The following is a 16284-nucleotide window of genomic DNA, read 5'->3' as shown; positions in this document are numbered from 1 at the left end:
GTAGTTTTATTCGTTATATCAAGATTTTCGTTATATCGAATTTCGTTATATCGCGAGTTGACTGTAGTATCTTATTATCTAATTATTAATCTAATTAATTGTATTATCTTATCCGTTATTTATCACTAAAAATAGTGTGTGGTTTTAACTTTTAACCCACTATAAGTTTAGTTACAAAAATACATATAGACTATATAGTGTGCGGTTATTGTCCATCGACCTTTTTTAGGTCGAAATCAAAAGTGCGCAGTTTTTGGATGCAACCTAACTACTAATGCTAGTAAAATAATTAAGTACTTAGTAAGACTTTAGTTACTAGTTTATTACTAGGTATCTAAAAATTAATGTACCTAATAATTATTAATTATGATGTAGTCTTGTAAAATATTAATATTACTATTGAGTTGTTAACGTTTGTAGTCTATATGAACTATTTAAAATAAATAAATAATATAATGTGTAAAACTATAATTTTATTAAAATGTATGTATCGAGTATCTAGTATTCTAGTATCACAATACTCGGCTACTCCACTGAAATGTATTTAGTATCAGTGTATCACGATACTCCAAAGTCAAGTATCTAGTATCCAGTAATATCTAGTAGGTACTGATTTTTGAGTATTTCGCCTAGTGCCATTAAATATTTGTAATATAATAATGTACATCGCTATCTCGTCTGTCTTAAATTCACCACCAAATACTGGTGTATTTTTTTTGTATAAGAACCTTTGTGTGAGTCAGTCATCTGAGAACTCTAGAGTCAGGGTACATATTATATAGGTACTATTCTATGCACTCATGACAAGATACTAAATACGGCACCGATTCTGACTTAGGATAAGTTACTAAGTATTATAAACTAATTTTATTCATTTCTTTTGCTTTTATAATAATATGTACCTATAAATTCAATAATGGCTGTATAAGTTAAGTACCATCTCTATAAATTATAATTCGAGATTTACTTGTTAAAATTGATTAATACAATTTAAAATACCTAATACAAATTATACTACTATTATAGGTAACTTATTATTATTAGGTATGGCACCGTATAAAAAAAAAATAGGTATGAATGTATGATAAATACCAGCAATACGAAACGAATGTTAACTTAGTAACTCGCATAAAAGTTAAACAAATAAGGTAGGTACCTAATTTTAAATAATTTGGTCTTTTAGATTTACTCTATAACCTAATATGTTATTTTAGATAAATAAAGAATAAGAACCTGTTCTGGTGTTAAATATAAATAAAACCAGATTATTAGTTTGTAAAAAAACCGGAATTCTTTTATTGAATGTAAAATATGTAAAAAGCGGGAATGGAATAGTAACCGATCTGTACGCTTGTATACAATCGACTAACTATACTAACTATATAGTATATTATATAGGTCCCTTGTCAGTCGTCATTGAGGGTAAAAATTTAGTAATAAATCCAGATTTTCACTGATTGTTATTTTTTACCCTCAAAAATACTAACTATACCTATTATACTTAAATACATTCGTTTTTCTATCAGAAAAGATACTGAAGTTGAAAATCTAAGCACTTTTACTAGGTACTCCTACTCCTACAAAAGGATCGATTACTCCGGTAGTCCGCTCAGAATCTAATATAATTCGATTATACTCGTATTAGATAATAATAGATTATGATTATCTATACAGTAAGTATACAATATAAATGGATATTATGGATATAAAAATAATAACATGTCAATAAAATTAAATTTCGTTCAAATATAGGTACCTTTTTGTACAATTTAATTGGTCAATTGGTGATAAACTGATATTATGATAATCTTCACAGTTCTCAATAACTTGATTTATAAATATTTTCTCCTCATGCATGGTCATACCTTGCATTCAGCCAGGCACGTAGCTAAGGGGGGGCCAGGGTGTGCCAGGCCCACCCTATTATGTGTCCGGCCGTAGGCCGGCCCACCCAAAGTATTCAGAGGGGCCCATTATTATACGGGGGCTTTTAATTTTAATGAAATTTCAAGTTTTTAATATTGTCTAAATATTACACAAATAAAACCAAATATATCGGGTTTTAATTAGAATCTAAAATAAGTTACGTAACTAAATTCAATCCATGTCCATTTCTGGAATAAAATATGTATATTGTATTACATTTAAATTCTGTTCCTACTAAGAATCGGTGATAATTTATTTTTTATAAATCATAATATCGTCAACGATTAATTAGGAAATAATTGCTATTTAAAGCCCAACACTGGTACCATATTATTATAGTATACTAGCATGTCATGTTATTCTTATCTTATCTAGACAGTGACTGTTGTATACTTTTATGTCTATTTTTAAAATACTTTTGAGTAAGGGTATTGTCATTATATTGATTCATATAGAATTATATTAATATTATGGTCGTCAACTCGTCTGTCGAACACCCCTACAACTGTACAAGGTAATATATTTAGGTAGGGGGCCTATCTAACATTGGCCCACCTAGTGAATATTTTCTGACTACGTGCCTGTATTCAGCACAGAACAATAATATTTAGGTATAAGTACCAGTGTACTGTAGACAACCATAGTACACTGGTACTTATACCTAAATATAAGCGATGAATGTATTGATTCTACAATGATGTGTGTTTTTTTTTTTATTTTTGTGTCTGTCATCACCTTTTATAGGACAGTAAAAGTGCTTGGATTTTCTTCAATAGTAACTTTTCTGATAGGAAAGTGAATTTAGTTTGTACTTTGGGGGTCAAAAGTAAAAATTTCCTAGTAGTTTTCACAAGCGACGTGAAAAACAAAAGAAAAATTAAGGAAAAAACGGGAATTTTTACGCAAAATCTGTTTTCGAGAAAATCGATTTTGGTTTTTGGTGTAACTCTAAAACAAATGACCGTAGGCACATGAAATTTTGACTGAATGTTTATATTAGCATTTTCTATACACCATAAAATTTTGAAAATATTTTGACTCTTTTTGAGCTGTTTACGGCCATTGTCAGTTTTCAATTTTTTTAGTTTTTTTTTCTATAAATATCAATAAAATTTTATCTGTTGAGTAAAAAAGCTTGAAAATTTAATAGAAGGCTCCTAGGTTATTGTTTCAAAGGCAGATGAAAAAAATTAAAAATCCTTAGTCACAGTTTTTAATTATAAGCATTTAAAGTTCAAATTTTGACAAAATACGGAAAAATCACGAAAAATAGCAAATTATTTTGATGAAAATTCATAAAAATTTTCTTTTTAAATCTAAGATTTGAAAATGTAATATAAGATTACTCATAAGTTTGTCTACCTTTATCAAAAAAAATGTCTAGAAGAAACTTAAATTAAATTTTTATGAGCGTCTGAAATTTATATTTTTACAACATTTGATATTTACTCGATTTCTCATGTAACAATTTTCTCATTTTATTGTAATTAAAAAACGAATGACTGTAGATACTTGAAAATTTCACTGAATGTTTATATTAGCATTTTCTATACACCATAAAATGTTGAAAATATTTTGACTCTTTTTGAGCTGTTTACGGACATTGTCAGTTTTCAATTTTTTTAGTTTTTTTTTCTATAAATATCAATAAAATTTTATCTGTTGAGTAAAAAAGCTTGAAAATTTAATAGAAGGCTCCTAGATTATTGTTTCAAAGGCAGATGAAAAAAATTAAAAATCCTTAGTCACAGTTTTTAATTATAAGCATTAAAGTTCAAATTTTGACAAAATACGGAAAAATCACGAAAAATAGCAAATTATTTTGATGAAAATTCATAAAAATTTTTCTTTTTAAATGTAAGATTTGAAAATGTAATATAAGATTACTCATAAGTTTGTCTACCTTTATCAAAAAAAATGTCTAGAAGAAACTTAAATTAAATTTTTATGAGCGTCTGAAATTTATATTTTTACAACATTTGATATTTACTCGATTTCTCATGTAACAATTTTCTTATTTTATTGTAATTAAAAAACGAATGACTGTAGATACTGTAGATACTGTAGATAAAAATGTATAAAATGTTTAACTTTTATGGGTAAAGATTGAAAATTTAAAACAAGGCTCCGAGTAAATAGGTTATATATAAATTACTTTATTCACAATAATATCATCAAATATACTTGGTAAAATCATAGGCTGACTGACCGTTTTCGCTCAGAATCGTTTTTCTTATACAATGATATTATATCATTGAATTCAAATTTAACACCATCCATTACAGTGACCCACTTGTAACCTACTGTACAGCAGAGCGACATCCACTTATCCACCTTTTTTTTTTTATTTATATATAATATTCTCCGTATTAGGATTACCGACATACTAAAATTATAATTTATAACTGCGACGAATAGCGTGAATCGTAATTATTTTTCCAAAAAAACTACTTTAATTATTAAACATCAGATTTTTAACTAATTATTTTCAATGAGAAATATTTCTTTAAACCAGTGTATATTTGGGCTATAATAGCTATATAGACTAAATATGGCACCAAGGGAAGCAACAAATACTATAGATTACAAATACATTTTAGTGGAACAATTCAAAATAAAAGTAAATATCTTAACAAGACTATAAGAATAGGCCATACACGCTACACACACGGCTACCTAATGAACCGAGAAGAACAAACAGTATGCGTTGAGTATGTCGAGTCCACCTGACAATCAAGCACATATTCGTCATATGTAAATTGAATGTGTCCATAAGGAAAGTTTTAAAAGTTTCCGATTTCTTATCATTAAAATTGATGTTAAAGTCACCAAATTGTTATAGTTTATAAATTATAATAACTATCGCGTTATAGCCGTTTTCTATTCCCTAGTCTATATACCAACCGCGACGCACAAAAAAATGTAATCACGGCAAAGGTAAAGCACTATATAGGGATATAATATGCAACAATCAGATTATTCTACGAAAACAATACCATGGAATAAAAATGTTTACGCGTCATGCAAGGATTTTATAATATGTGTACAAGATGTAACCAAAAGTTTATGTTTTGTAAGGACCGTGCAGGTATAGATTTCAGTGTCTGGTTGTGCATGGAATACGCGTAATATACGCGCTCAGCACTTTTGAGGATTTTCACTTAACGGCCCGCTAGACGGAAAAAGGTTGCTTTCCAACGCTTCAACCGCGGTCGAAATCCAAAACTTTCGGTGCAGGCGTGACAAAATAGTAAATTGTGTAGCAAGGGATGGAAGTGAAATTGCCTTCCCGCACGAGCCACACAATTTACTATTTTGTCACGCCTCTGCGTTCATTGAACGCGCCGCCATCACGGCAAAGGTAATTCAGGCTAGGGTCTATGCAACAACCAGACTATTCTGCGAAAACGATATTTCGTGAAAGAAACGATTTGTTTCTATTTATTTTAAGCGTCATGCATGGAGGTAACATGAATATAAGATGTAACCAAAAGTGTATGTTTGGTAAGGACCGTAATGTAGATTTCAGTATAAACAATAATTATTATACTAAAATAAAATAAGAATAAAAAATTGTAATCAAGGCAAAGGTAATGCATTTTGCGGGGTTTTATATATGCAACAACCAATTAATTAATATACGAAAACAATTTCATGAGAGAAAAATGTTTATGCGGCATGCAAGGAGGTTATATAATATGAATATAAGATGTAACCAAAAGTTTATGTTCTATAAAAGGACTGTACTACCGCAGTAAAGATTTTAATGTCTGTTTGTGCAGAGGATACGCGTGATATCTGAGCTCAGTAGGTACTTTCGGTGATTCCCACTTTACCGCCCGCTGGACGGAAAAACGTCGCTTTCCAACGCTTCGACCGTAATCGAAAACTAAGCTTTCGGTGCAGGCGTGACAAAATAGTATATTGTGTGGCAATTGCGGTAAATGAGCTATTTCAGTCGCAAGCGACGCAATTTCACCCAAGACTGAAATTGTCTTCCCGCACGAGCCACACATACTATTTTTTGTCACGCTTCTGCATTCATCGATCACGGCAAAGGTAATGCAGGGATCTATGCAACAACTAGACGATAATTCTACGACGACAATATTTCATGAAAGAAACGATTCAGTTTTTTTTTTATTTTAAACGTCACGCATGTAGGGTATAATATGATTATGGGATGTAACCAAAAGTTTTTAATTTGTAAGGAACCGACGACCGTGGTATAGATTTCAGTGACTGTTTGTGCAGGGTATACGCGCGTGAAATGTGCGCCCAGCACTTTTGACTAGACTCAGCTCCGAGACTCGTTGAGAGCAGAGTAAAGGTCGGCATGATATTTTCCAATAACGAGCTGGAAGAGATTGTGCCACCCCTCGCTTACATTAGAAATTTGTTTTATGTGAACCAGTCAGAGTTCCTTGGTGCTGATTCCAAATTCCTGGTGGATAACGTGGAATAATCCCTCGTCTTCTTCCTCGAGCAAGAACATAATTTTTTTTCAAAATATTCACCTAAAATTGTAATTTTAGCCATGACGGTAAAGTAAAATAAAATTAAAATAATTTTGGTATATAATTTACAATAAAACACGCAAATGTTATGGATATTTCAAAATGGTAGTATAACGACGGCCGATAGCAAGTGAATAACATGACTCAACGATTACAACGATGTGGTGGTATCGGCGTAAATATACAAATCGGTTTAATGCTTATGTAGCGAAGATAATAATATATAGGCACATGTCGTTGTAACTACGGTAAAGTGCGATAAAGGCAAGATACATGTACTTTTTCGTAAATACTATCATTATTGCATGGAAAAAATACTTATTAATGGATTAGATTGTATAGTATAGCAATTATAGCTATATATTTTAGTTATAGGTATAAAATATAATATATTATGGAAAAGGCTCCTCAAAATAACAATATTTTTTAATTACCTCTTGAATTTTTTTATTTCGGGAACAATAACCTACGGGAACAACGATTTCGGGTTTTCGGATTTTCTGGCAAAATACCATTCGGGAAAAACGGCGGGTACCCTAATTATGAGTAGAGCTCGGAAGTTTAAAGATATGCATAATAATATAATATGGTCTTGATTATTAGCAGACCAAGTTAGAAATCCGAGCTATAGGTAGTCAGTTTAAAAATCAAGTATTTAAAATGCATACTTGGCATATTTCATATATTTTAGGGAAAAAGTGCACATTACTTGATTTTTATCCGTATATTATGCATATTTAATATTTGCTAAACAAAATTGATCTTCTTGTTTCTTAAGCTGTGTATTTTAATAATAATACTGAATATTATAACTTAACATAATATGTATAATAAATCAATATTATTTAATATAGATATAAGAAATGGATTTATTGTTATCGTCGTGAAACCGGCCTAATCGCTAATACGGAATGTTTAATTAATTTTAGCCAAACTCATTGCATATTTGCAGTTATCATATTATTAATTAGTTATTATATTTTATAATACTTTAAAAGTTACAACATTTGATACTATCTTATATTTTTTTTTATTAGTTTATAAGTCAGTGCCTTGGCTGTGAAATACTACAAAAACTACAAAAAAAAGTTATTTAAGTTTGGAAAAAACAAAAATAATGGATTTTGAAACAGTAAGAACTGTTTTTTGTACAAGTGATATTAAAAAAATAAAAACGTTATTTCACAGATAATGTTTTGATCTATATTGTACATCAATTTGGAGTTTTCAATATCACTACAGCCCTAAGTGGTTCTATCCCGCGCAACAGTTGATAATGTTATGTTGTATATTTATTGTAAGACGGAGACAATACATGTGGGTGTAGCGTCCCCTTAATTTTTAAAATTAAATGACAACATTTAATCTCTTTTGTTTTGTTTTTCAAAATCTTGAAAATTGAAATATCGTCGTCAACATTTACTTGACGACCGACTCACGAAGTGATCCAGAGTCCAGACATTCACAGCAAAATTAAAAGAAATATAATAATATTATGATGAACTCAATCAAATATTAAATATTAATATTAATTAACGTTATGTCATTATAACCCAAATTAGCAAGTAACGATTAGCCGATTAGTGGTGACCACAATGCCGCGCGTCTTGAGAAATATATAATACTATACAGAAGCATAATATTATTCAGATTTTATACGGGTTGAGAATAATCTTATCTTTCCATTGAAAATCTAACAATTCCGCCGATTTAATATTATATTTATATTTACTAGCTAACAATACTCGTATCGTCAATCAGCTTATAATAACAGTTTATAATTACATTCTTAGAAGTTAAATGGAAATTATGATTTTATGATCAAGTGGTGATGTAGTTTAATGTATATAATATATTATAACATTTTTAGTGTAAAAATTAAAATAGAAATTTATGCATTTTATATTAATTTTTAAATAAACACAATGTACCTATCTTGATATTTTTTTGGGGGAGGGTTGGGCTTGGGGGGGGGGGTTATGACTCTACTACCCAATGACCTCCCCAATGCACCAACTAGATTCACTTTCCCATCAAACAAGATATGTTGAAGAAAATCGAAGCAGTTTTACTGCCCAAACGGCGATAACAGACACAAAAATAAAACACACATCATTGTAAAATCATTACATTCATCGCTCAGCTCAGAATCTAAAATAGTATTGAATCATTTGAATCATATTGCCAAATTGGATACCTATAAATATAAAAAAAAAACCGAGTAACGACATATTATTTTATTCACCCATTTTACTATGCAAAAATACCTAATACAAATATTGTTCAAAAATTGTATTCATTGTTTAATAAATTATAAATTATAAATGAATACCTACTTTTTTAAACTATCAAAAATATTATGTTTCAAATTAATTTCTACCTCTTATTATAAAATCCGGTTTCAGAAAACTCGTAACGTAAATGGCATTTTCTTTAAGGTGCCATAATGACTAAAAGTTAATACTGAATACTGATATAATAAATTACCTATAGTCATTTGGCATAACTCATTAGTCATTAGTCTGTAACACCCGTGTCGAGTATCCGTAAAATACACGATTAGATAGTATACTATAGTATAATATGCTATACTATCTATAGCCGTGGTAAAATATAAAATTTAAACATGTAAATAATTGGTAACACGCAATAACAGTGCTTGTTTGTTCCCCTCGAATTTTCCCAATATTATTAGTTTATAATAGCCTATAGATTTGGCATCAAAACTTTATCCAGTATAATATTTTAACCCTCAATTCAAATTATTTTTCGAAAAAAATTTCGAAATTTAACTATTTTTAATTTTTTCCCAAAGCCAAGACATAAGGCGTCCCGAAATTTATTTTCCGGACACCGGTCGCGGTACTCCAAGTCAAGAACCAATGACAGTTCCGGTTTTCCGGGACGAATGGAAACCCTAATTAAGCTTAAAATAAAATGTAGAAAATGTTTTGGGGGATATGGACATTTAGGGGGGGGGGCTTAAGCTCTAAAGCTTTCTCCCCTATTTGCGCCTATGAATTGAAAATACTAATATTAATGTTTTTATAAATAATGTATTATTAATGAATTAGGGTAAATTTTATAATTTAGTATTAAAATTCCAATTTTCAATGAAATTAACTTTTCGATGTATAAATTTAATTTATTTGTGTTTATATGTAATTTATTTTTATCGGTAACTCCCTACCTCACCCCAGACTCAGTTTAAAGGGGTAGGCAATTTTGTTATATACATATTAGAAAATTGTATTATAATATATTTTAACAAAAAAAAAATATGATCTAATAATATTCGGGAATTTGGGATTATTTAAAAACGTGGTCTGAACGGGACTCGGGAGTTCGGTATGTTTTAATGATTATTACAATAATTATTATTATTATTGTGAAAACATGCAGTGCAGCAGTGCTGCATTGTACATAGAAAAAATGAACTTCGATCAGCTGTGCCTTGTGTATGTGTTCATAATATCAAAATATACGATGCGTCGATGCATACGAAGTGAGAATTTGCTATCAGCTGCTCCTGCTTTGGTTGCCACTTGCTAGTTTAATTTGCTTTTTCCACTTGCTGTTTTCTGTACAGTTAGTAGTTGTTTTGGTTCCACTCGTCATCATAATTCATTATTGTTAATATCGTTTGTTCTTCCGTGTAAGTGTGTAACCCGATTCCAGATGTGCTCGAATACGGTCGGACCTTTTTAAACATTTTTTATTTTGCAGTTAAAATAACATAATGTCTGATTTGAAATCATTGGAACATCCGACGTTAAAGGTATACTCCGTAACGATAAAATTAATACAATATTAAATGTTTTTGTTAAGACTTGAGTCAAGAAATTAGTTTGAAATTATTATTTACAGTAGTCACTCCGGTGTTAAATGATTAGGTATCATTAAATGTTAGCTGTTACTCACAATGCTTTAAGTCGAATATCAAAATTGAGAAATATAAAATAAATCGATATCTCGCAGTAAAAAACAATACAATATTCTTGAATATGAAATTGTTTATTTTTAGGTTCCATATGAAGTTCTCAATAAGAAATTTCGAACAACACAAAAAACACTTGACAGAGAAGTTTCACATTTTCAAAATGCTGTACAAGAGTTTGAACGTGATATGTCATCTGATGTCGCAATGACGGACACTTCTCATATTTCTTCGTTGCTTAGTGGCATGGTTGAAAAACTTAAAGTGCTCAAAAGAAAGGTTTGATTATTTTGAATATTAGATTTTTTTTTAGTTAAATTGTAATTAATATACTTTTGTTAGGCTGATGAAGGTATAAATGATGAACTGCAAGCTGGTTTGGTATGTAAAAAACGTTTGGAACACTTAAAAGAACATAATTCACCTTGTGAAGCTATTGTAAAAAATTGGCGTCGCCGTCGGTTGGATCGCATGTTAGTGGAATATTTTTTACGCTGTGGATATTATAACTCTGCCAATAAACTTGCCAATAATTCAGATCTAAATGATCTTACTAATATAGGTATAATACACTCAATTAGTTTACTGAAATAATTAGGTACTAATTTCTTTAATTGAATATTTATAGATTTATTCATGATATCAAAGGAAGTTGAACATTCATTGGCAAATCACGAAACATCAAAATGTTTAGCATGGTGTCATGACAATAGGTCGAAATTACGTAAATTACGTTCAACTATGGAATTCAATTTACGAATACAAGAATTTATAGAACTTGTACGTCAAGACAAACGTCTTGATGCTGTCCGGTTGGTTTTATTGTTTACATTTTTTAAAATTAGTTCTCATTTAAAGTTTTTAATCAAATAAATTAATAGAATTTAAAACAATAATATATGAATTATTGGTTCTTTATAATTATTTCACAATATTTGTTTACTTATAATAACTAGGGGTCAAATATTGATGATATAATATGTGTAGGAAGTTCTACAATATTAAACAAATAATATTATCAGATTTTTCAATAGTTCAATCATTCCATCAATTTATTCAATAATTAAGAGTTACTAATATAATATTAGCTTACATTTTCAAGAACTGATTTTATGACTATTTTTATTTAACTTATACTATTCTTAAACATAAATTTCTGTCTGAGATTTATCATGGTTTAAAATTATTAGTCATTTTTATTTTATATAAACTCTTTTAATCACATTTTAGACATGCCAGAAAGTATATATCTACATTTGAAGACACTCGTATGGATGAAGTACAACAATGCATGGTTTTATTGGCTTTTCCAACTGATACTGGTAAATTGAATGTATTTAATTTTTAATTTCAGACTCAGTAATTATTACAATATTGTTTGTTGAAGCTCAGCTGTTGGAGTGATTAAATTGAGTTGATACATTTCTAATTTCTCCTTAATCAATATGTGCATTGATCCAAGGATAAATAATGTTTTTGTTGCATGTCAGTGTGGTGAATCATGGGTTAAAATTCCATACTATGTTTTATTTTCTCATTTAATTCTTGATGCATTTCTTAAACTGTTATCCCTCTATCAGCACTCTCGTCAAAAGCCCCTTAGTAGCGTCATAGTTGGGAAATTTATATTTTTATGCAATGTTTGAAAATCAAACTGAACGTTTAAAAGCAAAAAATTGTGAAATCTAATAAATTATGCATTATAACCACGGACTAAGATATATAGATATATATAGTAATAACTGACAATTTACAAATGATACTATCATATTATAAATCAAATAAATCAAATTGTTTTTAAACTTATATAAATTTATATTATTTTGTCTATTGTGTTGGTAGATAATTTATCTGGATAATATTCTATATTTTACAACTTGGCTAATTCAATGCATATTTGCATTAAAGGTTGCAGTTCTGATTTTTAATTTGTTTATTCCTAATTGTTATATTTAAAATACCTAATTGATATTACTAAGGAATTTTATTGTTATAATATCTATTTATTAAGTACATGATAATTAAACATTTTACAGAAATATCACCTTACAAAGAAATGTTTGATGAGACTCGTTGGCAACGATTAATTGAACAGTTTCGTCAAGAAAATTACAATCTATATCAATTGTCTTCACAGTCCGTATTTACTGTAGTATTACAAGCTGGATTGTCTGCTCTGAAAACTCCATATCCTTTTTCAAACTTTTACTATAATATTTAAGTTACACTTTTATAACACAACTGAATTTTAATAATCATTTAAGTAATGATTTAATATGTTATAACTTGTAAGTATTCTCAGTGGTGGTAGGGGCTATAACAATCATAGTAGAATATTCTTTGTAAATATTTCTTTGTCTCGTTCATAACATTTTAATAGATGTGAATCTAACTGATGATAAAAAACGTTAAAATTTAATAACTTTCAACTTAATAAACTTAACTATTTTTTTTTACTTTTTAACACCACATTAACCTGCTAAATACCTTATAATTGTAATAAGGAGGTCATACCCGCATGTGTTGACACAGTCTTACTAATACATATACCAAATTTTTGTTCAGAATAATCCAAATTTTCAATTTTAAATAACATGTTTAAAAATTCAAATATCAAAAAAAAACTTAAATGAGATCATAATATTCTTATCTCTGAACAATACATCACTCAGAACAATTTTTATGTAATAAATAATAACAAAATTCAATTAAATGGATTATTCTGAACAAAAATTTGGTATGTTATTTCTAAGTAAGATACGGACAACACATGCGGGTATGATGTCATAAACGTTTATAAACAAATCATTCATTATTCCTATTACAAATAGCTAATTTAAATTTTTTGTCTAGATGCTGAATATTATTTTTTAGTTGTTAATCAATAGTTCCTTATTTATAACAATTATTTAACTATGATACTTTCATATCCTTTCAGTTTCTAGATTTAAATTTCATTCTGTGTTTGTTATGCTTAACTCTTGTGATTGTTCTCTATAGCATTGTTTTTATTTTGTATCATAATATTGTGAAGTTAATAATTAAAATAAAAATTTTTTTTTAATATTTTTATTAGTATTTAAAAAAAATTGTAGTTATTATTATATAAAAAACTTAACTACATGAAATAATTAATAAAATATAGTGGAATAAAGAATTATAAATATATTATAAAAACAAGTTTTTTGAATAATATTTTTGTTAATGAGAAATTAAATAAATTTTCTTAACTTAAATATACTCAGTGTTACAGTGAAATTAAAGAAGCGCGGAATATAAGCTGCCCAGTCTGTCAAGAATGGTTCAATACTTTAGCAAAACCATTACCATTTGCGCATTGTAGTCAGTCTCGACTATTTTGTTCAATATCTGGACTTCCCTTGAATGAACATAATATACCTATGGTATTACCAAACGGATATGTTTACGGAGAACAGGTCTTTATTAGTTTATAGTTTTAATATAAATAGTAATAATGATATATTTATACATTTATAGGCATTAGTAGAGATGTCGAATCAAAATAATGGACAAGTAATTTGTCCCAAGACCAAAGAAGTGTATTGGTTAAAACAAGCAGAAAAAGTGTATGTAATGTAAAACAACAACTTATGGTTTTAATTTACATTGTATAATATGTGCCATTTGCTATTTTTTTTTTTTTTTTTTTTTATTAACATTGACCTATCCTTGCATAGTAACTCATTTTTTTAAGACAAATTTCTCATAAGTCATAACGTATGTATGTACCTACGTAAAATGTATAATAATAAATTCTTTATATTTCAAAATTAATTACTTTGTTTCTAATATTAACAATTTGATTGTTGATTATTTAATAAAATTATATTATTTTAACATTAAACTATATAAAACTTCAGACAAATGTTTTTAGAACATCTTGACTAGGTATAACTTTAATCAATTTGTCATTTTATGTGTTTATAAATAAATATAAATATCAAACTAATCATATGAAATGTGACTTAATGTTGTTATAATGTTGGTATATTTACTATTTTTAAGCAAATATAAATCTATTTAATATTCTATAAATAAATATATATTTAAAAAAAAAAACTGATATTGTTTTTAATAATATATTTTGTTTTAATTTGCTATCTATAATTTAATAATTGACAACTAAACTATTTATTTTAGCCAATATTGCCAATCATATGAAAATATTTTCTTTTTGGTTTTAAAATTTCCATCAAAAATAAAAATAAAATGTTTATTATATCTAAAAGTGTATAGTTGTCAACTTCCTAGTGAACATTTTTAAAAGTTGGTTTGTTGTATTAAACAAAGAAAAAATGTAATATGTTATATGTATTATATCTACATATAATTTATAAGTTATTTAACAAATTTATAATATAACAAATTTAAACATTTTCTTTTAACTCTTAAGTGTAAAACTAATAAGTTTGTAGAACTCATAAACCAACTCACATCATAATTTATTGTTGAGAGTTATGGCTCTGCAAATTCATATTATATTATACTATATTATAATTATATTATATTATATTCACAATGTATAGACACAAACCACTTAATAGTTGTGAGTCAGGACCTTTTTATAATATGCAAAATATGATTAAGTATTAAATAAAGAGTACAGAGTACCTTCACATCACTCAGTATGTATACACATATATACGACTTTTGCGCACTTTATAATTACTGAAAATACACTATTATTTTGTTCACTGTTGGAATTTACTTTATTTCAAACCATTATCTTTTGGATCGCTGACGGTCCGCATACAACAATATTTTAAAACTCATAATAAATGTTTTTATTCTCGTTATAATGCCAGAAATATTTTTCAGCACTACATATAGAATATACAATTATGAAATAATAAATCAACAAAAATAATATGTATTTCTTTATTATTAAGTGTGTAATTAATATATTATTTCTAATCATCTATAACCAAACAAGTTTAAAAGAAGAAAATACATTTTTCATAATTTCATTGAAATTTCAAATCCAGAACCCTAATTGCCTTGCATAGATTTAGAAATCTGAAATCTGAAGGGGTGGTTAATCTTTTTTTGGAAATGTTACAAATATATGTTACCTAAACTTTTAAAAATCATCACTAATTTGAAATTTGAATAGCCTGTTGCCGTGTAGGTGAAGTATCATTTTATTAATCATTTACATAAGTAAATATTGATCAATATTTTCAATAGAACTATACTGAAACATCTAGTTTGATACACATGAAAGATGAGAACTATTAATGAGTTGTTTGGTTCCACAAATATTTACTAATATGTTTCAATACAATAATTTAGCCTATACAACCACTTTTAATAAGTAATTTATTTACCATTTTACTATGATTGCCGATTGGGTTAATGTTTTGTATTTATATCTAATGTAGTTGTGTATCAATCGATATTTAACAATGTGAGTCCTGTCTGTGGGGAGCATAGTGAAATATTGGGTTCAATTAAAACATATTATGTTATAATGTATGTTAATGCCTTAATTATAATCCCCTAGTCCCTAAAAAATGTAATTGACCGTGACCCAGAGTGAAAATAATTCCTATGAATACATAGTCGAATTATGATTTTTTCATTCTGGTGAATTTTTATTACATGCACTCATACATGCAACTTGTGACTTTTGACAAAATATTTTTTTAAATTAATTAATATGTACCACGTACGTACGTTGAACAGATCAACTGAAACAACATTAATCGTTATAAAATGTCTGTCTAATGTCTATGACAACGACAGTAATAATAATAATGATAGATAACTATGTTTTTGTGTTTTTGAACGCGCAGGGCGTAAGGCGGGAAAAACGGTAACGGACAACAGATGGCGTGACGGTCGTGCCGGGCCAGTGAACGCGGTCATCGGTGCTCACCGATG

General features: G+C 28.2%; 1 protein-coding gene across 2 annotated transcripts; it reads left to right on the top strand.

The window, feature by feature from the left end:
• The first annotated feature begins 9943 nt into the window (after positions 1-9943).
• Positions 9944-14423, top strand: LOC132949454 (E3 ubiquitin-protein transferase MAEA). 2 transcript variants are annotated; one of them, XM_061020353.1, is made up of 9 exons: positions 9953-10098; positions 10170-10221; positions 10468-10659; positions 10723-10942; positions 11009-11192; positions 11611-11702; positions 12417-12567; positions 13622-13817; positions 13879-14423. In XM_061020353.1, the coding sequence occupies exons 2-9, from the start codon at positions 10183-10185 to the stop codon at positions 13978-13980; spliced, it is 1176 nt and encodes a 391-aa protein (XP_060876336.1). In that variant the 5' UTR covers positions 9953-10098; positions 10170-10182; the 3' UTR covers positions 13981-14423. The 2 variants fall into 2 exon arrangements, with proteins under 2 accessions (XP_060876335.1, XP_060876336.1); XM_061020352.1 differs by having other exon boundaries at positions 9944-10221; positions 13879-14422.
• Positions 14424-16284: the final 1861 nt, after the last annotated feature.

Source organism: Metopolophium dirhodum, chromosome 7 (assembly GCF_019925205.1).
Source record: "Metopolophium dirhodum isolate CAU chromosome 7, ASM1992520v1, whole genome shotgun sequence".
NCBI classification, from domain to species: domain Eukaryota; kingdom Metazoa; phylum Arthropoda; class Insecta; order Hemiptera; family Aphididae; genus Metopolophium; species Metopolophium dirhodum.
Note: the sequence above shows the minus strand (reverse complement) of the source record. Positions and strands in the feature narration are given on the sequence as shown.

Bases quoted from the DNA above. Each gene is read 5' to 3' on its own strand.
- LOC132949454 (XM_061020353.1), top strand. From the start codon at position 10,183: ATGTCTGATTTGAAATCATTGGAACATCCGACGTTAAAG. The intron at 10,943-11,008 runs GTATAATACACT...GAATATTTATAG, and splicing joins AAATGATCTTACTAATATAG to ATTTATTCATGATATCAAAG. The intron at 11,193-11,610 runs GTTGGTTTTATT...ATCACATTTTAG, and splicing joins AAACGTCTTGATGCTGTCCG to ACATGCCAGAAAGTATATAT.